Below are 24,646 nucleotides of genomic sequence, written 5' to 3'. Positions count from 1 at the left end.
CTTTGAGGCTCCACCCATCTGCCCTGGAGCCTGCCCTGTGGCAAACCTTCAACCCTTTCATCTCCAAGCTCTGGCCTCTTGCAGAGGTGACAGCAACAGACAGCGTGGTGCACATTCCCCTGGGATACTGGGGGAAAAGTCAACAGAGAGCGGCCTTCTGCAATGCAGAGGGTAGGACTTTCCAGACTGGGTCTGTACAACTTCTAACTTTGAGCTCCAGGATTCCAGAGAGATTACATAAATACTGGTGGCGTCCAATTCTCAAGCTGTATTTACATTCAGCACGTTTATATGAGTAAGTAGAACCCTGCTAATATTTTAACAATTAAAAAATTAACAGCAAACAATTTTACAGAATCTTTATTGTAAACAGAGGTCATTAATAGTTATTACAAACTGAATCAACTGAAAGTCAAATTGGTAACTCGACACATTTATAGGTTTACTTTTGTATGGCATAATTTGTAATCTTTGCCCCCTCAGTGCTTTAAAAAAGATTACTAAAATTATCAGCATTTCAATGTTCTCTTTTTTTTTTTTGTCAAGTTTAGCACCGTAACATTCTCATGATCTTTAAAAAAACTCACTCAAAAACTGGGCAGAACTTCCACTTTTCATTCAAAACTATCACACACAATTTGTTTTTTCAATGCAAAAAGAATACATATAAGTATATTTTTAAATATTACAGAGCACACATACAGTCCCTACTGTGTATAGTTTTGCATTCTTCCTACCTGCCCATTAGAGAGCCCCTAAAATACCTTGCTTTCATTTCATTTGTCCCCCATGTCATTATAATCCACCTCTGAAGGACTGTAGTTATTTAAACAAGCATGTGTCTGCCCCATCCCCGGGGATCCTGTCTTTGTCCTCTACCTCCCCCAGGTCTGTTGCTTGTCATATCAGCGCTTGATGGAGGGGAGGAATGACAGCGGAATAGGCAAAGTTAACAATTCAGTTTAGTTTATAGAAAAATAGCATCTGATGGTGAGAATGAGTAGCTGAGGCTTTACTGTTATGCTAAACAGGTCACAGGTAAAATGGACAGTTTGTTCTTGTTCTGCTTCCCAGGGAATTTCCCAGGTCTACATTTCAATGAAAAAGCAAAAGCTACCTGTGAAGTGTCCTAAATTACTATACCTGTTACCTTAACAATCAGTTCTGTAAAAACGTCAAAATATTCTCTCATGTCCAAAGCACTTAATGGAGATGTATCAAAAACAAGTATTTCTCAAAGAGGAGTAAAAATAGATTATTTCATGAATTACATTCAATAAATAATACTTTGTAACATAGTGTTCTGTGGTTTTTGTAAAAATATTTATCTAAACTTTCAAAACAAATCTAAATAGAGCAGACAAGTAATGAATGTAAAATTTACAAATACACTGAGCATCTGAACGAATATTCCGATGGAGTTTTTCTGAACATTATTCAGATATTAAATGATACTGAATATATTCATATGGGTTCTGAATATCACTACAACAAATAACACCCAGAGGTCATAAATTTCACTCTCTCTCTTTTTTTCTTCACTTAAAAAAAAACTTCACTCAGTAGTAGGTAGTAAGTCAATCTCTACTTTAGTATACTTTAATGACTACTCATAATCTCTAACGTATTTGGTTTTTCTATCAGAGAGAACTGTGACAATACTGAATGCAAATTTTTTTTTGTATTGATTTTCCTATCTATATAGTTCAAACTGGCAAGGACAGAATATTATACTTGAATGCAGAACGGGGCCTGTGATTTATCTCTTCTGCCTATTTTACAGCACGCTACTTTTTTTTTTTTTTTTTAAGAGAGGTCACTTCTTGTAGGATCAGGCAAGGCTTCATGGAGGAGATGTTCTTTAAGCCGGGCCTTGAAGGATAGGAAGGGTGATATGGAAGCATATTCTAAGCATCAGGCAGGAAAACATGGGGCACGTTAGAAGTATGGAGCTTATATTCATAGAAAGCATTATTTACTCATACATACTGTTTTAGAAATGAAATTTGTAATACTGTTCCAAAGTAACAAGAATGAAAATACCTAGAATTTAACCTAAATCTTATAAGACCAGATGGCTTCCACTTCCTTGCCCAAGTCTTGTTAAAGAATATAGGATTCTACCAAAAGACATAATTTTAATAGCTTCCAAATGGAAACTACCCAAATGCCCATCAACAGTAGGATAAATAAATGGTGTGAGAGTCACACAGTAGGACACTATATTGAAATGACTGATATATTGAATCTTACAAATGAAATGCTGAGTGAGAGAACCCAGACACAAGAGACCATACACTGGTAAAACTAGTCTTGGCAGGTAGTGGGTGGTTGTGAGGGCATAGTGACAGGGAGGGAGCACAATGGGGCTTCTGGGGCAGCACACTACTTTGAGGTCTCTCTTCCTGATGTTGTGTGTATCTTAATAATACCAGAGAGTTCCTTTCAAGTCAAATATAAAACACCTTAAAAATCAACTGGCTTGAGGGTTGTAAAACTTTATAACGGGTGGTGATGTTAGAAGCAGAGATCAATCTCATACTTACGTAAAAATTACTTATATTATTTCCTGCATTAGTACCCTTTAGTCCAGTGCTTCCTGACTTTTTTCAAGGTATGGCACATATTAAAAAGGGTAATATTTGTCTGGCTTGCTGAGGTAAATCCACCAGCCATTCTGGGCCAGCAGGACTCGTCTGGGGCATGGCATCCCCATTTCCCAATGTGTTGCCCCGAGGGCTGAGGGTATACATATCTTGGCAACCCTTTTACCCATTCAGGTACCCCAGTTGGGAAATGGGGGTAACCCACAACTAGGCCAATTTGATCTCTCTATAGTATATTTTGGAATTGGCTTAAGAAAATTTAAAATCTGACAGTGATTGGTCAGTTTTTGGACTGAGATTGATTTATTTTCTTTTAATTAGAGTAAGCATACCTGTTTTGTTTGATTCTTATCTGCCTAGGTAAGTCTGAATTAGTCTTTGTTCATCTTTGCAGAGTTTTAAATAATTAAAACTCCAGCGCAGATAGTGAAAAGAATGCGGTATTTAGAAACAGGTCCATCTAGGTTTGAATCACACCCCAATTCTAATCCCAACTCTGCTATTTCCTCTGTAACATTAGGCAAGTTTCTTAATTTCTTTGAACCTCAGTTTCCTAATGGGTAAACTGGGATAACAACACCTGCTTATAGAGTTGTGGTGTGAATTCGAGACATTCCATGTGCAATGCCTAGGACAATGCCTAGAACTGTAAGATGCTCAATACATGACAGCTATCATCATTTAACAGTTAAAGCTGAGATGGTGCTTTAATTTCTACCACACTGTGAGCATAATATTTACCAATATTTAATGAGTATACATTCTATTAGAGTATTTTCTTCCTAGTGCAAAACTAAGGAACCATAGTTTCTTACTAACTCCCATATGTGAAGTTCTTTAATGACCTCACTTGCATGTGAGAATATGGCTGAAAGTCAATGCACTAACAATCTGTCTTTCCTCTTAGAAGCCAAAAGGCAGAGCATGTAACATTTACTGATGGTGTACCTTTAAACATCTTAAGTGGGTCTATCCCCGTTAGTTACCAAAAGCTTACTTATAGTGAGTCTAAACAGTTGCTTCAGACCTTTAGCCTTTAGACAAGGAACAGTGGCATTTTAAAAACACTTCTTTAAAGATTCATATTGATTGCATTCACTTCTCTTAATTGTTTTAGAGAACTGTAAATTGAAGATCAGTGCAACTTAATGAAATGTGTTAGAACTTAGGCTCTCTGAGACTATTTTAAACATGGAGACTATATAATAGATACAGTAGTGCTCTGCAGATAAAATAATAACGAGTTATCACAAACTCTGTAAAAACATGATTTGCATGCCTACTCTGAAAAAAAAAAAGTCAAGTCACAATATGAACCTACTGACGCCCTCTCGGGTTCTTCTAATGAGTGTCTCCACAGGGGTTATCTGAGGTCTGGCAGCCCATGTTCTGGCCTGTCACCTGTACTTTGAAGAGGGTTCCGTCAGCGCACATACAGAGCTTGTAGCGCACCCAGTCACCACCACCAAACTGGTCTCCGCTGGAGGAACTAGGGAGGCGAGTTGTGCTGACCACCACAGTTCCATTCAGGATGATGCTGTTTTCCTGTCAGGAGAAAACTCATATGGCTTGTTTGCATCCACAAGTAGGGAGAGGACAAAATTAATAAACAAAACTCACTGAAATATTAGCAAGAATAGAAGGCAGCAAGAAAAAGTCATGACCAAAACAACAACAAAAAACCAAAACCAATCAAAATTCACCTAGTGACCTCTTAGTAATTGTTCACAATGTATATCAGTACACTTGTTAACACAATTTATTTCCCAGTTAGTTAAAAATTATATCAAAATTCCTAAGTGCACAATAAGACTAATACTGATAAAGTCTCAGGTCATTTTCATTTATTATTTCCTAAGACAGTTTTAACCAAGTTACTGATTGATAAATTTCTGACGATAAGAAGAAAAAGACTGTTTTTCTCCTAGAGAAAAGTAATTTTAATTTCCAATGTTTTTTTGTAACACCATAAATGAAGATTCAAACCATACAATTTTGAAGCCCAGGCACTCAAAGAAAACTGCCTGGAAGTTCTCTTCTTCAAGCCCACTATCCCAGGAACATTCTTGTATTGTAGACTCTCTCTTTTTCGGAACTCCTAACCCTCTCTCTCCCTTCTTCTCTTTTCTTCTTTTCATTCATTCAACAAATAATTATTAAAGGTCTCCTTTGTGTCAGATACTGTTCTAGGTGCTGGGGATGCAGCAGTCAACAGACAGGCAAAGTCCAAGTCCCCATTTACTGGGGAGGGGCAGACAACAAACACCTGAAGAGGTAAAACAAACAGGACATCATCTGAGAAAAACAAGTCAGGGTAAGTAGAGAGAGAGTGACCAGAGGATGGTCAGGGAAGGCCTCTCTGATAAGGTCACAGTCTGACGGAAACTGGATGACACGAGGGAGTAGGGCATGTGGGTAACTGGGCAGAGGAAAGCACATATGCAAAGGCCCCAAGGTGAGGATGTGCCTTGTGTTCTAGGAACAGAGAGGAGGCCAGAGTGGTTGAAGGACAGAGAGAGGGAGTCGACTGGTAGGTAGGAGATGAGTCAAAGAAATAACTAGGGGCCAGACACATAAGGCCAGGGAATGGACTTTGGATTTTATTCTGAATCAGATGGGAAGCCATTTGGAAGGTTCTGAACAGAGAAGTGATGATCTTTTAAAAAGGATCGCTCTGGCTGCTGTACAGAGAACTGAATACCGGGGTGAAAGACGAAGCAGGGAGACCACTTTGGAGGCTATTCTAGCAGTGCAGGCAGGAAATGATGCTGGTTTACACTATGGTGGTGGTGGTGAGAATCAGCCAGACTCTGTACATCTTCTGAAGGTAGAGCCCAAAGGCTTTGCTGATGAAATAATGGGTACCATTTAACAAGATGGGAACACTGAAAGAAATGCATGTTTGGGGAGGGAAGGAGGATATGAAGAATTTAGACTTGTTGAGTTTGAGATGCCTATTAGATATTGAAGTGGAGAGGTAAGAAGGCAGCTGGATATGTGAATCTTACTTAGTTCAGAGGAGAAAGAAGGAGTTCCAAAGTTGAGACTCATCAGCTTATAGAGGGTATTTAAAGCAATGAAAGTTGATTATGAAGTAATGGAAGTGGCTAATTGACTATGTAGTGATAGTATATGGAATTTACAAATTTTGTTCCAACGCTGCCATCTTGTGGTTATTTAATTTTACTTTCTTTAAACTGCTAAAGTAGTTTTTTTTTTTTTTTAAATTGAAGTATAGTTAATTTACAATATTGGGTTAGTTTCAGGTGTACATCAAGGTGATTCAGTCATATATATATTTTTTTCAGGTTATTTTCCATTATAGGTTATTAAATTCTTGTTGCTTATCTGTTTTATATATAGTAGTTTGTATCTGTTAATCCCATTCTCCTAATTTATCCCTCTCTGACTTCCTTTCCCCTTTGGTAACCATAAATTTGTTTTTAACGTCTGTGAGTCTGTTTCTATTTTGTATATAGATTCATTTGTACTGTTTCTTAGAGCCCACATATAAGTGATATAATATTTGTCTTAGCAGTTTTTTTTAAAAAAGCAGTTTGATTGATAAAATTCTTTCTAATGACTAGCCATACACTTAAAAACTAACCTCTGGAAAAAAAAAAAAAAACTAACCTCTGATATTAACTGAATTATAAAGCTAATTATCTTTTCAATACTGGCTTATTTTTTTTTAACTGTGGAGAAACTGATATGTGTGTATATGTATTTCAAAGTATGTCATATTAACAACAGGTAGAATTTTCAGGTAGAAAAACTTAAAAGGTTTAGGTGACTTGCTAATGGCTATAAACAAATCAGTCACATCTCTTGCTGCTTTGAGTTTCTGATGCAGAGAACAACAGCCCGACTGTAACCATTCTTCAACACTATTATTCTCTCAGAGGAATGGCTTCTTTCTACAATGTATGTAAACAATACTCAGCACTACTATTGAGTTTCTAGCAAGAATCACATTTTATGTTCATATTTATTATTTAGAGATTGGAACATATTCTTCAGGGGGAAAAGATATTTATGAAAGTGAAAGAACTTAATTTTTTAAAGTTTTTTCCCTCAAGAACTATGATTAAATTTTTTAAAAGCAAAGAACTATTTTATAAGTCCTTAGGTTTAACTTTTGTCATTTAATGCTTAGTAGAGCAAATTTAATTAGCTTTAATTAGGTAGCATAGATCAGATGCCCAAAGACATTTTGAATAAATATACTTTGACCAGAATTGTGAGCACGTAAAATGTTTTTGAACTTATAGCTCCCTTAAATGAAATGTATATGTTACTTATTAAAGTTCAGATATAATCTGTGAGGCACAAAGAAAAGTTTACTTTTCAACAGGTGTAATAAAGGCAAAATCTTTTTCCTTTACAATTAATAATAGATGTATAAATAAAAATACATTTAATATATTTGCTAATTGATTTTCACATCACTAGACACAAAACCCATGAAGAGATGTGAAAAATTTTTAACTGAAAAAAATTCTATCAACTTCAGGGCATGCATACTGAGAATTCTCTTTTGGAAGTTTTTTGCTTGTTTGTTTGTTTGCCTTTTAAAATAACACAGGCATCATTATGCAAAAAAAAAATTTAGAAAATAACAGGCAAGCAGAAATAAAATGAAAATCATCTGTTACCCTGCTATCCATAACTAACCATTGTTAACATTTTGGCATACCCTTCTAGGTTTCTATAAACATACACATAATCTGAAAAATAAAAATGAGATATTTCACAGATTGTTTTATAACTTTCTTTCACTTCTTTCTTTCTTTCTTTCATAATCCATTTTGAACATCTTTCCATGTACGAAAAATACAACTACATTATCATTTTTCGTAACTCTTTTTCCACATAAGGACTTATGTACCCAAGAATCTAATAATTCTCTTAAAATCAAAAAATACTCACAGCCTTTAACTCCATATTACCACCCATGTGAAATTCAATGGTTTTGCCCATAATGAATACTCCTTCATTTCCACGCACAATAGCACGCCCATCAACTTTTATATTTAAATCACTAGTAGCATTGCTGGTAATCTGAAGATTAAAAAAAAAAGTAGTGATGAAGAGTTTCTAAATTAAAGTGAGGATTATTATTAGAGATAGAGGAGGAGGCGTTTCAATGACAAAATATTAAAGGCAAGTGTTTTAATTCACATTTCACACATGTAGAGATAAAGAGAGATGATTTGATAATGGTCACATAAACTAGTTGATGACAAATCTAGAACTAATCTTTTCCGCTGTTGTGGAGTCACTTCGTTCATAGCATTTTATCAGTAAAGCTGCCCCTGCCCCCCACCTCACACACTTTGTAACTTTAGATAATAATTCTCTTCCATTAATAAAGCAAGGAAAATAAATCATACCCTTTCAGTAGATGCTTTTTGAACATTCAAACTTTTCACTCCACTTGGCAAACGAAACTCATGAGTTTCATAGTCTGTGCTGAATAAGATATTTTGAGTCCTTGGGTCGAAAAACTGCACACCAATGTCACTTATAATAGAAGTTTTGTTCTTTTCTACACTGAGCTTTGTTGTCCCTTGCTGAAAAACAATCTTCAGAAAAACACTTTATCATGAATATGTTTTCGAACAAGACTGCATCCAAAATTCATCAAGAACATTCTAAAAGAACTCTACAATAGCAGGCTTAACTCCTAATAATTTTAACTGCCTCTCTCTGACTCCCTCCACCCACTTGGGAGAAGAGTCCTTTAAAACGGGGGCTTAACATGCTTATTTGCTGTAATGCTTGGCAGACACAGGTGGTCGCAGAGCACAGGGACCCAGAGCTAAGACGGGCAGGGGCAGTAAGGATGCCTCCTTGAGGTTCTGGTCAGTTGAAAACCTACGTTATAGTAGCCACTTGACAGGGGTTGCCACTGACTAGACTGGCATATTCTCTTCCAGACTCCCAGAGAGTAGAGGGTATTCTAACCTGGGAAGGTGCTTTTTAAATGGTTTCCACATATGGAGGAGAAAAGAGTAAACTATGTATTCTTACAGTAATTATATCTATCCCAGAAAATGCTACCATGGGACAAAATCTAGAATATTAAGAAAGTAACTAACATTAATAGATGGATGAGAAGACCAACAATATTATTAAATATATTATGAATTTTCTTTAAAGGAAAATATCCATTTCCAGTAATCAACTCTAGGTTTTTACGAAGAATTTTTCTCTAATGTTCCTCAATTAATGTGGTTACTTACAGGTTGGTTGTTGCCAGTGATGACTAAATTTTCATTTCGCCTTCCTCCTACTGTGCTCTTATAAAGAGGATGTATAACTCCCATGTCAGACACTTGCTTAAATCGAAGCAGACCACTTTCATGAAACTCCATGCTGTCACAGCCATTTGGCCCAATGCGAATCACAGCCCAGATAACAAGTGTTACCTAAAAAAGAAATCAAGCCCACTGTTAATAGGTAGCATACATTTAACATAATCAGTAAACAAATAGGAAAGATAGTTGCTAAAGGATTAAACTTCCTAAAATGTTTCATCAATGAGATGAACACATCAATTGGGTTTCCACTTACAAACAAAACCAATTTTATTTTTATCAAGGTATTACATACCAATAACTAAAAGTCAAAAAGTGCCAAAGGTGGGCTTCCCTGGTGGCGCAGTGGTTGAGAGCCCACCTGCCGATGCAGGGGACGCAGGTTCGTGCCCCGGTCCGGGAAGATCCCACATGCCGCGGAGAGGCTAGGCCTGTGAGCCATGGCCGCTGAGCCTGTGCGTCCGGAGCCTGTGCTCCGCAACGGGAGAGGCCACAACAGTGAGAGGCCCGCGTACCACAAAAAAAAAAAAAAAAAAAAGTGCTAAAGGTTCTATAATAATAATAAAAAAAGAGCAGTTTATTTCTTCTACCTCCCCTATACCTCGTCCCAGAACAACCACTTTCAACAATCTTAGCCATTTTGTCTAGAATTTATCTCCATATTTCTAAATAATAAGTATATGTTATTTCTTTACTGATCAATTTTAGGTTGTATCTATCAATTTCCTCTTTTAGCAGATGAGAATTTATATTTCTTCTCCTCCAACTCCAATCTCAAGTTTTGGTTAAATCCATGTTCAGTATTTTCAGTATTACAACAATGTAAATATTGTTCACTGCTAAGTCAAATACTGTACTATGATGGCAGTTCCCTTCTTGTACTTTGTGTCTTTCAGAGTTTAATATTTGTCCTTCTTTCATTTGCTTAGTTTCTTTGAAAATCAGACTAAGTTTTTTCAAACTCTCCAACATTTCTGTAAAATGTCTCTCAATAAAATGTTCTAAAAGTCCATACCTCCCAGAAAATGTATTAGCTCTATTTTCCTCTCCCAGGAAATCTTTCTGGAACGAGCCCTCATCTTCTTGCTCCAGTCTGAGCTCCTGCCCTCTGGGTCTGTCGCACGGCTGTAATCATGAGCTTTCCCTTCACTTTCATGCTGGAACTTCCTTTCATCTTTCTCTCATGCAGGATACCCAGTTTCCGGTATCCTTGTCTTCAACATTCTCGGTTTAGTACCTTCTTTTGGTAGAGCACATTGTCCCGTGGCTTCCTTAGAAAGAATGTACGTGAAGTAAATATTTTTTGAGAGTGTGCATGGCTAAAACAATGTCTCTATAATTCCTCACATTTGACTGAGAGTTTAGCTTGGTATGCATTTCTAGATTTGAAATTATGTTCTCTCTGAATCTTGAAGGTCCTTGCTTTCTTGCCTTCTAGTTTCCAGAACTGCTTTTGACAGGTCTGATGCCACTCTGATTTTGTGTTCTTTATACAAAACCCGTTTTTTTAATTCTCTGGAAGATTTTAGGATCATCTGTTTATTCCTGGTCTTCTTAAATTTCACAGTAATAGCCAAGGTGTGAGCCTTTTTTTTTAATACATATTTTGGATCCAGAATGGTAGTGTTCAACCTGTCCTAGGAATCTTTCTTGATTTATTTGATAACTTTCTTCCCATTGTGTTTTTTCTTCTCTCTTTCTACAACTCCAATTAACAGAATGTTCCTGGATTCATTCTTTAATTTAGTTGAACTTTGTGGAAGATTTTCTTTTATCTTCCAATGTCTGTCTATCTATCTATCCATCCATCCATCCGTGTATGTGTATTTCTATGAGTTCTTCCATATTCTTTAACTGCTTCTTTTTAATGGCATGGTATCCTTGTTTAATGGATGCAATATCCTCTGACTTCTCTGAAGCTACTGATTGTGTGTTTTAATTTTTTTTTTTTTTTTTTCCGGTATGCGGGCCTCTCACTGTTGTGGCCTCCCCCGTTGCGGAGCACAGGCTCCGGACGCGCAGGCTCCGGACGCGCAGGCTCAGCGGCCATGGCTCACGGGCCCAGCCGCTCCACGGCATATGGGATCCTCCCAGACCGGGGCACGAACCCGTATCCCCTGCATCGGCAGGCGGACTCTCAACCACTTGCGCCACCAGGGAGGCCCCTGTTTTAATTTTTTTAAGTTTCCTGTCATTTGTTGCATTTTCTCCATTTCCCTGAATTCCCACTTCCCCCATGGTTTGGGTGCTGTTGGTCTCAATCATTTCTCAATTCTGGGAGCTTTCTATAAAAGCCTACTGATCCCTGGTGGCTCTGTGTTCATAGTTCACAGAGCAGTTATAAAAAGTTCAGGGAAAGTTCTCTGGGTGGGGTGGCACTTGTGACTGACAGGCTTCACAGTAGGGAGATTAGGTGGCTTTTTCACAGGGACCTGCCAAGTGTATCTTCAGGTCTTTTCTCTATGTTCTTCAGTTTCTCCAGAGCAGGCTATTCTATCTCTTGCTGGGGGATGTAAGCCTGGTACAGGGAGCTGGAGGTGAAGGATGAGGATAAGGGAGCCTCAGTGCTCAGGATACAGACTTTTCTGCCTTCAGTGTGGAAACCCATCCTTACTCTCCTCTTGGCAATATCCTCAGGCAGAAAGAATCCCCTCTGGTTCAGTGTGGGGTTAGGAGGGCTGGCTGCCTAACTGCTGCCTGGAAGGAGAGGGAGGCTGGGGATCGCATGCCTCCTTCTATGGACTTTTCAAACAAGCTCTCTGTTTTCAGTTCCCCCTTCACTTTTCAAGGCACTTGTACTTCCAATTCCTGAGGCTTTTCACGATTCTGCAAGACACTTTCACCAATGCCCCCTGCAACATGCAGTTTCTCTTCTCTGGTAAGTTATTTGCCACTCCTCCTCCTTTTTGTCTTCATATATTACGGTTCAGGATTTCAGTTGCCTCCCACTTTCTTCCAAGGTATTTCTGGTTCTTAACATTGTCACCTTAGGATGAGCTTTTAAAGCAGAAGGGGATGAAAGTGTCTTTTTTTTTTTTTTTTTTTTTTTGCCATCTTAACCATAACTTTCCAAAAAAAATTTCTAAAATAAAATAAATTCAGAACGTGTGCTCCTAGTAAAGCTATTTACAGTATCAGCTCTTTTTGATTTAAGTGAAGAATTAGATACAAATGTTTTGGATGTACATAAAATACAATGGACTGGTTTGAGAGTATTAGAAGTAAAAAAATACAGCAGTAAGTGAAATTACGTTAGAACTGCTGCATCCACGTTCATGATTGGTCTCAGGGATACCAATAATCACTCTCTGAAAATACCTATCCACACACATGCCAGAGGGGTTCAAATTTAACCCCTTTCTTTAAGAAAGCAAATATCTTTGGAAAAGGCAACACACCAGTTTCTCACACCTTAGTGTAAACCAGTCTACCTCAGATCCTTTCATTCTTTTATAACAGAGATTTAGGACTACAAAATATAACCCTTTACTGCCATCCAAGGTTTACAATTTTAAAATCTAGCTGAGGAGGCAAGAGCAAATTTTGGAAAAGTTGAATGAAAACAGGAAGGAGTATATTTTTAGGAGAGATGAAGGCAGTAAAATCATCTTGGCAAAGGTCTCTTCTATTGAGTTGACTCTAACCTTTTAAAAGTTAAGTCTTTTATTTTTATTTTTTAAAATTAATTAATTAATCAACTATTTTTGGTTGCATCGGGTCTTTGTTGCTTGCAAGTGGGGGCTACTCTTTGTTGCGATGTGCAGGTTTCTCATTGAGGTGGCTTCTCTTGTTGTGGAGCACGGGCTCTAGAGCGCAGGCTCAGTAGTTGTGGCGCACGAGCTTAGTTGCTCCGCGGCATGTGGGATCTTCCCGGACCAGGGCTCGAACCTGTGTCCCCTGCATTGGGGGAAGCCCTAAAATTTAAGTCTTTTAAAGGAAAGAGTCTATGAACATTTTTTCTAAATAAAATTAGTGCATGGCAATATTAACATACTAGGTTTTCATATAGAAAATATTCATCAAAATTCAATAAGAGATAAAACATATACAGGCATACTTCAGAGAAATTGTGGGTTTGGTTCCAGATAAGAGCAATAAAGCGAATATTGCAATACAGCAAGTCCACACAAACTTTTTTGGTTTCCAAGTGCATATAAAACTTATGGCTACACTATACTGTAGTCTATTACGTGTGCAACAGGATTATGTCTAAAAAAACTATGTATAGGGAATTCCCTGGCAGTCCAGTGGTTAGGACTCGGCGCTCTCACTGCTGGGGTCCTGGGGTTCGATCCCTGGTTCGGGAACTAAGGTCCTGTATAAGCCATGCGATGCAGCTGAAAAAGCCAAAAAACCAAAACCCCAAAAAACCAATGTACATACCTTAATTAGAAAATACTTTTTTGCTAAAAAATGCTAACCATCACCTGAGCGTTTAGCAAGTTGTGATCTCTTTGCTGGTGGAGGGTCTTCCCTTGATGCTGACGGCTGCTGACTGACCAGGGTGGTGGTCACTGAAGGCTGAGGTGGCTGGGGCCATTTCTTAAAGTGAGACCACAATGAAGTCTGCTGCACTGACTCTTCCTTCCATGAACGGTTTCTCTGTAGCATGTGATGCCGTTTGATAGTGTTTCGGCCACAGTAGAACTTCCCTCAAAATTGGAGTCAATCCTCTCAAATCCTGCCACTGCTTTATTTAATTTCTTTCTTTTTGTTGCGGGTATCTCACAGGTATGTCTATTCATGCTCGAGGACAGCGGCACTGCTACAAGTGTGCATGATGTCCCACATTCCCACAATACAGCCAGACTGATGTCCCATCCAAGTAAAGCTGGTTGATGATGACCATGAGCAGGAGTAGGACTAGAAGCTTTCAAGGCTTTACTTCTTTTATCAGCACTCCTGATTTTATAAACGAAGAAGCCCATCAACCCCACTCCGACCCAAATCTCCTGGTAAACTTAGGTATAGCAGGGCTTCATGGAGATGCAAACATTCTTTTTTTTTTTTTTTTTTTGCGGTATGCGGGCCTCTCACTGTTGTGGCCTCTCCTGTTGTGGAGCACAGGCTCCGGACGTGCAGGCTCAGCAGCCATGGCTCATGGGTCCAGCCGCTCCGCGGCATGTGGGATCTTCCCGGACCGGGGCACGAACCCGTGTCCCCTGCATCGGCAGGCGGACTCTCAACCACTGCGCCACCAGGGAAGCCCCGAGATGCAAACATTCTTAAGGCTTGGAAGCAGCTCAGGCAGCCCCGGCCACTGCCTTATCAACTAAGTGTATGTAATAGTCTAAATCCTTTATGTCATTTCAATAACCTTCACAGCATCTCCACCAGGAGTAGATTCCATCTCAAGAAACCACTTTCTTTGCTCACCCATAAGATGATCCATCCTTATCCTTTAAAGTTTTATCATGAGATTGTAGCAATTCAGTCACATCTTCAGGCTCCACTTCTAATTCTAATTATCTTGCTATTTCTATCACATCTGCAGTTACTTGCTCCACTGAAGGCTTAAACCCCTCAAAGTCATCCATAGGGTTGGAATCAACTTCTTCCAAACTCCTGTTAACTTTGATATTTTGACCCCTTCCCAAGAACTGCTAATGTTCTTAATGGCATTTAGAATGATGAATCCTTTCCAGAGGCTTTTCAACTTACTTCACCTAGGTCCATCAGAGGAATCATAATCTATGGCATCTATAGCCTTAAAAAATGTATTTCTTAAATAATAAGACCTGAAAGTCAAAATTATTGCTTGATCTGTGGGCTGCAGAACGGATGTTGTGTTAGCAAGCATGAAAACACCACTGATCTCATTGTACATCTCCATCAGAGCTCTTGGGTGACCAATGCATTGTCCATGAGGTGTAATATTTTGAAAGAAATCTTTTTTTCCTGAGCAGTAGATCTTAACAGTGGGCTTAAAATATTCAGTAAACTATGTTGTAAACAGGTGTGCAGTTATCCAGATTTTGTTGTTCCGTTTATAGAGCCCAGGAAGAAGTAGATTTAGCATAATTCTTAAGGGCCCTAGGATTTTCCAAATGGCAAATGAGCACTGGATTCAACTTAAAGTCACTGGCTGCCTTAGCCCCTAACAGAGAGTCACCCTGTTCTTTGAAACTTTGAAGCCAGGCACCGACTTCTCCTCTCTAGCTATGAAAGTCCAAGATGGTATCTTCTTCTAATAGAAGGTTGTTTTGTTTGCATGGAAAATTTGTTGTTTAGTGTAGCCACCTTCATTACTTATCTTAGCAAGATCTTCTGGAAAAGTTGCTGCAGCTTCTACATCAGCACTTGCTGCTTCGCCTTGTACTTTGATGTTATGGAGACGGCTTCTTTCCTTAAACCTCATGAACCAACTTCTGTTAGCTTCGAACTTCTTCTGTAGCTTCCTCACCTCTCTCAGCCTTCACAGAATTGAAGAGAGTTAGGGCGTTGCTCTGGATTTGTCTTTGACTTAAGGGAATGTTGTAGTTGGTTTGATCTTCTACCCAGACCAGTAAACCTTTCTCCATATCAGCAATAAAACTGTTTTGCTTTCTTATCATTCATATGTTCCCTAGAGTAGGATTTTTAATTTCCTTCAAGAACCTTTCCTTTGCATTCACAACTTGGCAAAGTATTTGGCGTAAGAGGCCTAGCTTTCAGCTGATCTCAGCTTTTCACGTGCCTTCCTCACTAAGCTTAAACATTTCTAACTTTTGATTTAAAGTGAGGGACAACTGCAACTCCTCCTTTCACTTGAACACTTAGAGGCCATTGTAGGGTTATCTCAGGGAATAGGGAGGTCTGAGAAGAGGGAGCGAAATGGGGAACAGCCAATCAATGGAGCAGTCAGAACGTACACAACATTTATCAATGAAATTCACCATCTTACATGGATGTGGTTAGTGGCAACCCCCCAAAAATTACAATAGTAACATTAAAGATCACGGATCACAGATCACCATAACAAATATATTAATATTGAAAAAGCTTGAAATATTGTGAGAATTACCAAACTGTGACATGGAGACTGAAGTGAGCAAATGCAGTTGGGAAAATGGCACCGACAGATATGCTTGATGCAGGGTTGCCACAAACCTTCAATTTGTAAAAAACGCAGTATCTGCAAAGTGCAATAAAGCTAAGTGCAATAAAACAAGGTATGCCTGTATAGAAAAGCAGAAAGAGGGTCCTGAAAGAAATGATAGGAAGAGAGCCCATGATTTGACTGAAAAACAGAGGAAAAATTCCCCATGGTAACTAAGAAAAGAATATTCTGTACTAAATACTCACAATTAAATTGATGACAGCCATAATAAACAGGAGGATAATCACACAGATGGCTAAATTGCCCTTTCTCCCTCTCAGTCCCGTTTTATGCAGGCGATCTTCATCAATTGGAATATACCCGGCTTTAAAGTTACTGTTGTGCTCTTTATTGACATTCCTTCTTTCAACAGCCTTCTCACGCATGGACTTCTTTACAGGACCATTGGAACTTTGCTAAAAACAAAATACAACACAATGGAGCAGCTATACCCTCTCTTTTTGATGCATTTATTTGTTATGTGCAAATTCATAACTAAAGAAAGCTGAATTCGTTAGTGATACATTTTCCACCAATAAACCTCAAGTCATGTTGAGTTGCAGGCTCCAGGTAAGGACATGACTGTGCTGAGAAGGGTCACAGAGAAGAACCTTCAGTGTGACCATCTGATAACATATTTCCACTGTCTGCTTTGAATAGTCCTACCGTCAGTAAACTGAACAGCTAGCTCATTTGGGGGAAGAGTTAACATACACATTCTACAGTGGGTAATCTTGTTTTAATTAATGATTTCTAACGATTTGTTTAATTGTATATAGTTTTTCATTTATATGAAAATAATTTAGAAAGGCTAATACACTTTATTTATCACTCCAAATGGCTAAAGTTAACATTATCCTAGACTAGCAGTTTTCAAAATGCGGGCTGGGAAGCCCTGGAGGGGTCCCCTGAACTCTTTCAAGTGTCTGGAGGGTGCAAATTATTTTCAAAATAACACTAAGATGTTATTTTCTTTTTTTACTCTTCTTCTCCCATGAATATGCAGATGACACTTGAACAACATGGATTTGAACTGCATGGGTCCACCTATAGGTGGATTTTTTTCAGTAAATATACTGGAAAAAAATTTGGAGATTTGCAACAATTTGAAAAAACTTGCAGATAAACTGTGTAGCCTAGAAATATCAAAAAAATTAAGAAAAAGGTGCGTCATGAATGCATAAAATATATGTAGATACATAAGTTTAGTGATATTTAATATAAAATTAATAATGCTAGTTTTCTTACTGTTTTATAACTTTGCTTTCAAAGAATTACATTACTGTACAGTTTCTCTCTCTCATAACTGGAGAAATTGTGTATCAGCCTATCATCCCATGTAACTGGTTTTTTAAAAAAGATATTATGAATATGACTGTGATACTCTATGCCATAAAAAATTTTATTATGATCCTTTCATTAGTGTATAGGTTAGGCTACTGTGAAGAAATTGTACTGATTACATGAGGCTACTGTAAAGCAACCATACTGCTGCTTCTTCGTTATCAAAGCATGAATCGTTATGCACATAAATAAATATGAATTTCTTTTCCACATTATCTTTTCATTTTTGATGTCCAGTGTTAGTAATATGTATAACACCTACAGTGTTTTGTACCTTATAAGACAATATTGATGTAGGTGCTGATAGATGATTCATCTTGTAAACAGACGACATAAATTTATGGTATCGATAAAGACAGTACAGTACTGTAAATGTATTTTGTCCTTCCTATGATTTTCTTAATAACACTTTCTTTCCTCTAGCTTACTTTATTGTAAGAATACAGTATATAACAAATATAACATACAAAATACATGTTAATTGACTGTTTAGGTAACCAGTAAGGCTTCCGGTCAACAGCATTCTATTAGTTTAGGTTTTGGGGGAGTCAAAAGTTATACATGAACTTTTGACTGTGTGGGGATCAGCGCCTCTAACCCCTGTGTCATTCCAGGGTCAACTGTACAGTGAAGCTTCCAGAGGCTACATGACCATATGTGATGACACCATTGCTCTAACAGCTAACGGAATGTGTGTTTGTATATTCCTGTGTTTACAAAATTTCTCAGTTTTAATTTCTAATATGGTAAGTATCAACAGATATAACCCACATAAACAAAAGCTCTTGGGGATTCTCAGTCATTTTTAAGAGTATCAAGAAGGGGACTTCCCTGACGGTCCAGTGGTCAGGACTTTGCCTTCCAATGCAGGGGGTGCGGATTTGTTCCCTGGTCGGGAAGCTAAGATCCCACATGCCTCACGCCAAGAGACCAAAACATAAAAGAGAAGCAATATTGTAACAAATTCAATAAAGCTTTAAAAATAGTCCACATCTAAAAAAAAAAATCTTAAAAAAAAAAGAGTATAAAGAGAACCTGAGACCAAAGAGTTTGAGAACCTCCGACTTTCGACTATGGTTGAAAGACATTTTACATAATAATCTGGTATATCAGGAACACAAAAGGAAGGAGTAGAATGGAATACTGTCCAATTTTCATATTTTTCGGAGCTCTGAGAAAATTAATTTATTGAATAGGCATTTATTAAGCACTTTATGCTTAAACACTAATACTATAAATAGGAATACAAAAGAAATATAGGACAAGATTCTTATCCTCCAGATATTACAATTGTGATTTGGGTACACAAAACAGTTAGCAATGTAATTAAAATGCTCTGTATGTTCAGATGCCAAAATCAATAGTTTAGACAATACATCCTGTGGAGTTCATGGGAGAAGAGACAGGAGGGCTTGGAGTTGTCAGGGAAACCAGGAGGAGTAGGTGGGTCAAATCTGGCAAAGAAGGCAGAATCAAGTTGGAAATGGAGGATAGGCTGTGAAAATTTTTGGACATCTGGGTACAAACTCTAGTCTTTATGTCTGCTTATTTGGGAGTCACTGGAAGTCTCTGAAGATGAATGACACATGTTTCAGGATGCTCATTGTGTGGGCATTTGTAGGAGACACAGGAAAGAGGAAAACCAGCAAGTAGGCTGTTGGGATGCTGTGGTAATGGAGGCCTGAAGTATTGAGGGCCTAAACTAAGGTGGGATGAAAAAGAATAGATTTAAAATATACTTCAAGAGAAGAGTTAAGTGAATTTGTAGCAGGTTAAAAAAAAGCCCCTCATGTTTACTGAATGGTGACTATTTAAATATGGGGAATGAAGTAGGGAGAAGATTTTACACATGTTGTATTTGAACTGATTGAGAAATAACCACCTGCCTTAAAGGCAATGGGAAGGATGGGACGGGGTATTAGGTCGGTCAGGACTAGAAATACAGATTTGTGAGTCTTCGCCTTCAAGGTAAATTAAATCTATGAGACCACATCAGTTTGCTGTAAAAAACAGTATAGAGGAAGAGAATAAAGAGACAAGGATGTACCCGTGGAAAACTTTAAATGTGCAGGAACAGTGGAAAATGAGAAATACAAGAAAACTACGGATGTACAGTGTTGCTGAATTTGTCAAGAAGTGCCTCTGTGACTTTCAAATACGAACTTTGAGCAGCAAATTGGTAAGTAGGAATAGTCCTGAAAGGATGCCAGCATGTATGCATTTATTTTCGAGCCCAGAAAGACAGAAGCGTTAAGACAGAAGACTAAAGAATTAGGTACTGTCGGAGGACAACTGTGCTTGTTCTTGTTGTTGTTAGTATGTCTTCATTCTCTCCTCACAACAATTTGCAGGAAGACTTGTATGTTTGATGGCAGAGGGAAAGATGCCAAGAAGGGCAAAGGTCAAAGATCTCAGAGTAGGGCAGAATAATGAGGGAAATAAGATCGTTCAGGAGATAGGAAAGAAAAGTGATAGTACAGGAGAAACCAGTCTTAAAGGGTGGGCTCCCACCTCATTGAAATGGTTCACACCAAGAGGAGAAAAAAAAAAAAATTCTTCTTTTCCCTGGGGATGTAAAAGGCAAGGTCCTCTGCCAAGAAAGAGTGGAGAGGGCAGCTGGAATCTTACTGTGGTGGCAGGGGTAGCAGGCTGGTTGAGGGCTTATGGCAAATGGAAAAAGACAGGAATAATCATGGCGAGTAATGTGGCAGACAAAAATGTTTAAATTCTACAAAGCGGTAAGAAAGGCTCTGTAGAAGATAATTCAATCTACTCAACAGCTTTAACACAAAACAAGTTGCTGAATACAGTTGTGTAGGTTGTATATCTGCATGAGGTACAACAGCTATGAGGGTGCATTGACACTCAAACATTTTAGAGTTGAACATGCATTTCGACAGCCGAAAGCAGTAAAATACCTTAGGGGAAGTGTGCTTGCTTCTAATTTTCACAGACACAGTATGGGTTTATGACAGTGCTGAAAGGTGGGCAATTTAAAAATCTTAGCCAGAGTTTGAATACAGGTCTACATAATAGAGAGACAGGGCAAAACTTACCCTCCTGAGATGCATTCTTTAATTTTCTCTGCCAATTCACGTACAGTATTATATTTCATTTGATGCACTTACCATTTATTGGAGTTACTATATGTCAGAGGCTCCAGACTACCAAGATGAGCAAGGCAGAGCAGCTACCCTCAACAAACTTACTTATAGGCCAGCAGAGTAGACAGACAGGGTCACTAGCAATTGCAGTTCAACATGGCAAGTGCTGTCGTACAGCAATGCACACAATACTGAAAGAGTGCATAAGAGGAATGCCACTCGACTTAGCGAGCAGGGGCATCAGTTGAAGGTTTTTAAGAAAAGTTGGGGCTTCAGCTGAATCTTGAAGGACAAACAGGAGTTAGCCAAGCAAAGTACAGAGAAAGGCATTCCAGGCAGAGGGAACAGCATGGGAACTTTGAGTATAAGTCATCTCTGCAAACTAATTTTGGTAGCTTTATGTGGATGGTGAAGAGGATGAGTATAGGAATGGGACAAAAATTGAGGTGAGATGTCATTAGGGGCTAGAAAATGAGTGGACATAAATATCACATCAAGAATGATGAATTTTATCCTGAAGGCAATGGGGAACTACTGAAGATTTCAAATAGGTCACTGATATAATCAGATCTGCATTATAGCAAAATCAAACCAAAAAGAGATGAACTGGAATAGAAGGGTTTAGAGATGGAGATTTCAACAACAGGTTTCTCTAACAGTCCAAATGAAGGCTTGACTGAGCTTTGGCACTGCAGATGAAGAGAAGATTGGGGAGAAGCCTTAAGAGGTAGAACTGAAAGGACCTGGTGATTGACTGGATGTGAGTGTGACTTAGAGGCATCTAAGATGACTACCAAGTAGGACCCACTGCATAATTTGTGGGGTCCAGAGCAAAAAGAAAATGTGAGGCCCTTTGCTCAAATATCAAGCTTGGGACAGCAGAGCATTAAACCAAATGCGGGTCCCTTCTCAGTTCCCTTGAGCCCGCCCTGCTCCCAAATTTGTGGCGAGGTGAACCAAATTGAATGGATGGCTATAACCCTTTTAATGGTGAATATGATCCAATCCAACATTTTTGAGTTTGGGGTGCCTGTGGAAAATTCAGTTAAGTTCAGGCTGGAGACATAAACGCCTAACTCTGAAGTAGAGATTGAGGAATGGATCAGATTGCCCAGTGCAGGTGTAAAGCAAGAACAGAAGTTCAGTGGAACTTCAAGAGCATCAACAGGTGATGCAGATGAAAAAAGAACCATCTAAAATGGGCACTGATAAATCAGGAGGGAAATCAGGAAAGCCAAGGGACACTTTTTTTTTTTTTTTTTTTGCGGTATGCGGCCTCTCACTGTTCTGGCCTCTCCCATTGCGGAGCACAGGCTCCGGACGCGCAGGCTCAGCGGCCGTGGCTCACGGGCCCAGCCGCTCTGCGGCACGTGGGATCTTCCCGTACCAGGGCACGAACCCGCGTCCCCTGCATCGGCAGGCGGACTCTCAACCACTGCGCCACCAGGTAAGCCCGCCAAGGGACAATTTTAATCTCAACAACTTCAAGAAGCTTTGTCTCCTTTCAATTTCACTCATTCCTTTAGATTTTATTTTATTGTTAGGACCTGTAGCTTGCCTACCATCTTTAGCTGATTTTTCTGCATTTATCTGGCAGTTTGACTTTAAGCTTTGAAGGCAGATGTCATGTCTTTTATTTTTTATGTCCCTCAGAATGACTGTTCCAGTGATATCTGTCTACTATGTCTCTAAAAGCTGTTAATTGCCTAAGAAAATCTTTCCAGTTCTGGAAACAGAATGTTGGCTACTTGACTTGTGTATTTTTTCAGCAGTGTTGAAGAATGAGACTTTCCCAAAGAAACTATAATACCAGTTTCTTTTTAAAAGGAAATAACAATTAAGGGGAAAAAGTGACTATCAAAATTATTTTTATTATAACAAATGACCCTAGTAACTACAGGTATGTATATATGTGTGTGTGTGCATGTGTGCCTATGTATAGCTTGCTTTTTGTAAGAAAATAGCCTTTTAAACTATTATTCTAAGTTACCCGTTTACAATGCAGATCAGGAAATACTTGATAAAGTATTTTCAAAAATGATTTTAAACCAACTGGATAGGAGACAGTTTTATATTGGTGACTGTCTCCAAAAACCAAAGCGGGAGGAGAAACGTGGATGTCAGCATACGGGGATGGCACACACGAAGGGGCTGCAAGCTGACACCCAGGCAACAGCTGAGTGTTTCTTGGCTGGTGTCAGGGGAGGCTCTTGGATCGCTGGCTGGGGTTATTTTTGCCTGCATCTTCGCTGGCCACCGAGCATGGCATGTCCCCGGCACGTCCTGGCCCAGGCTCCCGGCTGCCACGGCTGCCTCCCGGGCCCTCCGGACAGCGACCCCTCCTCACCTCGCCGACGGACAGCCAGGCCAGGCCGAGGGCCGGGGCTGGCTCCCCCTTCTCCACCCCGGGGCCCTTGCCTGGGTTCCCGCCCGGCCTTTGCCAGCATCGCGGACTGCGGACAGCTCCTCCCGCCCCGCCCCACCCCGCGGAGTCATCCCCGCCGGCCCTAGGCGGGCCCCGCCGGCAGCACCCCGGCCTCCGCTGGCCCTCCAGAGCCCGGCCGCGGCGGGGCTCACAGACCTGCTCGGCTGCCGCCACCGCCGCAGCAGTCGCCGCCGCCGCCGCCGCCGCCGATGCCGCCATCTTCCACCGCTGGCCACCGCCGCCGCCGCTGCCACCGCCCTCCCCGCCGCGGCCGCACCCCGCGCGCCTGCGCCTGCGCCCTGGAGGGGCGGGAGGGGCCCCAGCCCCTCACCGCCCCTCCCCACCTCCAACCTCGCCCCGCCCGGGCAGGGAGGTTCCGAGCCCGCGGCGGCCGCGGGGGCCTGGCGCCCAGGCGGTGGCCTCCGGGCGCGTTTTCCCACGCACCGGGATTGCACGCGACCCCGGGCTGCCTCTGGATTCCTCCAAAAGGGCGCCCTCAAAATACGGAAGACGCCTCTCCCTTTCCCCTCCCTTCCCCATCACGAGGGGCTGGTGCCATCCCGAGTCCTCCTTGCTGTACGGGCCGGGATCTTCCTGGAGAGAGGAGAGTACTCGTGGACGAGGAAGGAGGTGGTGATAATGTGGCAAAAGTTAACAAGTTGCCGATTAGGTAGCGAAAATCTTGAAAACCGAGACCCCTTAAGAAGACATACAATCACTTAAGGGATGCTTCTTAGCTCTGCAGGGCCTGTGAAGTCTGATGCTTTTTTCTGTAGTATTGGAGGTGGGTTGGAGATAGTGTCGATGTATCTCCTGGGGAACCCGATTTAACAGATATTTACTGCACACCAGGAAGCCACTCAGATACACAAGTAACTCGAGTACACATTCCTTGTTCCCAGTCGAGTCAATATAATCCAATAATCCTCTTATTTAAAAAAAAAAAAAAAAAAAAGAGGGCAGTGGCAATCAAGGTGCAAGAACCGTTCCAAGAACTGTTCCTCAGGAAGCCGAAACCAGTTCTCCTAAGCACCTTTGGGCCCTAGGCCTGCCTAACTCAGCAGGAAGCACCAAAGAGACCTACCTGCTGGCCAAGTTTTCCTTTCTCTGGGAACTAGGTCAGTTTTGCTTTTCGATGACTGGAGCCGTTGTTTCGCTCTCTGCCTACTTTACTTCGGAGGATTGCCGTGAAGTTTAAGTTAGACACTCTCTCACGTGGTAAGTCTCTCGTAATCTTTTCCCTTCTCTCCTCTGGTTTTGGCTAATATCAGTACCTACCTGGTCATCAGTCTCTGCCTATCCTTTCCCAAATGCTGGAACCAATTGTTTTGCATGTCTAGGCTCACTCCTGCCTGGGTCTCTAGGACAAACCTCATCTTAGGCAGGAAGACTATAAGTTATAGCCCAATGCTTTAGGAGTCAGCAGTAAGTCTCTTTGAATAGTCTTGACTGTGGTCCCAATTATCCATTCAGATAACAGGGCTTTTGACTGATCCTTATTTCCTGTCTCCAATTCTGGTCCTGTAGTCCTTACTTCCTATGCTTTGCCTTTTTTCCCTCTGCTTGGAAAATCCTTCTCTTTTTTTCTGGCAAGCACACTCTTATACGTCCTCCAAAAATCCATTCAAACGTCGCATTCTCTTTAAAGCCTTCCCAGGCGTATGTGCAGTTTTAGCTGGTCTGTCCCTTAACTCTGCTCCTGGTCTTCTACATGCACTTTAGATTGCATTGTATTCTATTTTGTTCACCTGTCTAATTTCATCTAAAAA

General features: G+C 40.1%; 1 protein-coding gene across 1 annotated transcript; it reads right to left on the bottom strand.

Annotated features, from left to right (window-relative positions):
- Positions 1 to 344: 344 nt before the first annotated feature.
- SGCB (sarcoglycan beta) lies at positions 345 to 23,136 on the bottom strand. Its single transcript, XM_060110027.1, has 6 exons — positions 23,034 to 23,136; positions 16,211 to 16,420; positions 8,852 to 9,037; positions 8,000 to 8,191; positions 7,536 to 7,667; positions 345 to 4,151 (listed from the first exon to the last, which is right to left on the bottom strand). The coding sequence occupies exons 1-6, from the start codon at positions 23,094 to 23,096 to the stop codon at positions 3,948 to 3,950; spliced, it is 987 nt and encodes a 328-aa protein (XP_059966010.1). The 5' UTR covers positions 23,097 to 23,136; the 3' UTR covers positions 345 to 3,947.
- Positions 23,137 to 24,646: the final 1,510 nt, after the last annotated feature.

The sequence above is a fragment of the Mesoplodon densirostris genome, chromosome 1 (genome assembly GCF_025265405.1).
Source record: "Mesoplodon densirostris isolate mMesDen1 chromosome 1, mMesDen1 primary haplotype, whole genome shotgun sequence".
NCBI lineage: Eukaryota > Metazoa > Chordata > Mammalia > Artiodactyla > Ziphiidae > Mesoplodon > Mesoplodon densirostris.
This window is presented reverse-complemented; position numbering and strand designations above follow the sequence as displayed.

Excerpts from the sequence above, each read along its gene's own strand:
- SGCB (XM_060110027.1), bottom strand. The coding sequence starts at position 23,096 with ATGGCGGCATCGGCGGCGGCGGCGGCGGCGGCGACTGCTGCGGCGGTG. Across the intron at positions 9,038-16,210 it reads TGGCTGTCATCAATTTAATT|GTAACACTTGTTATCTGGGC; the intron begins GTGAGTATTTAG and ends TTTCTTTTTTAG. Across the intron at positions 4,152-7,535 it reads GTAATATGGAGTTAAAGGCT|GAAAACAGCATCATCCTGAA; the intron begins GTGAGTATTTTT and ends TTCTCCTGACAG.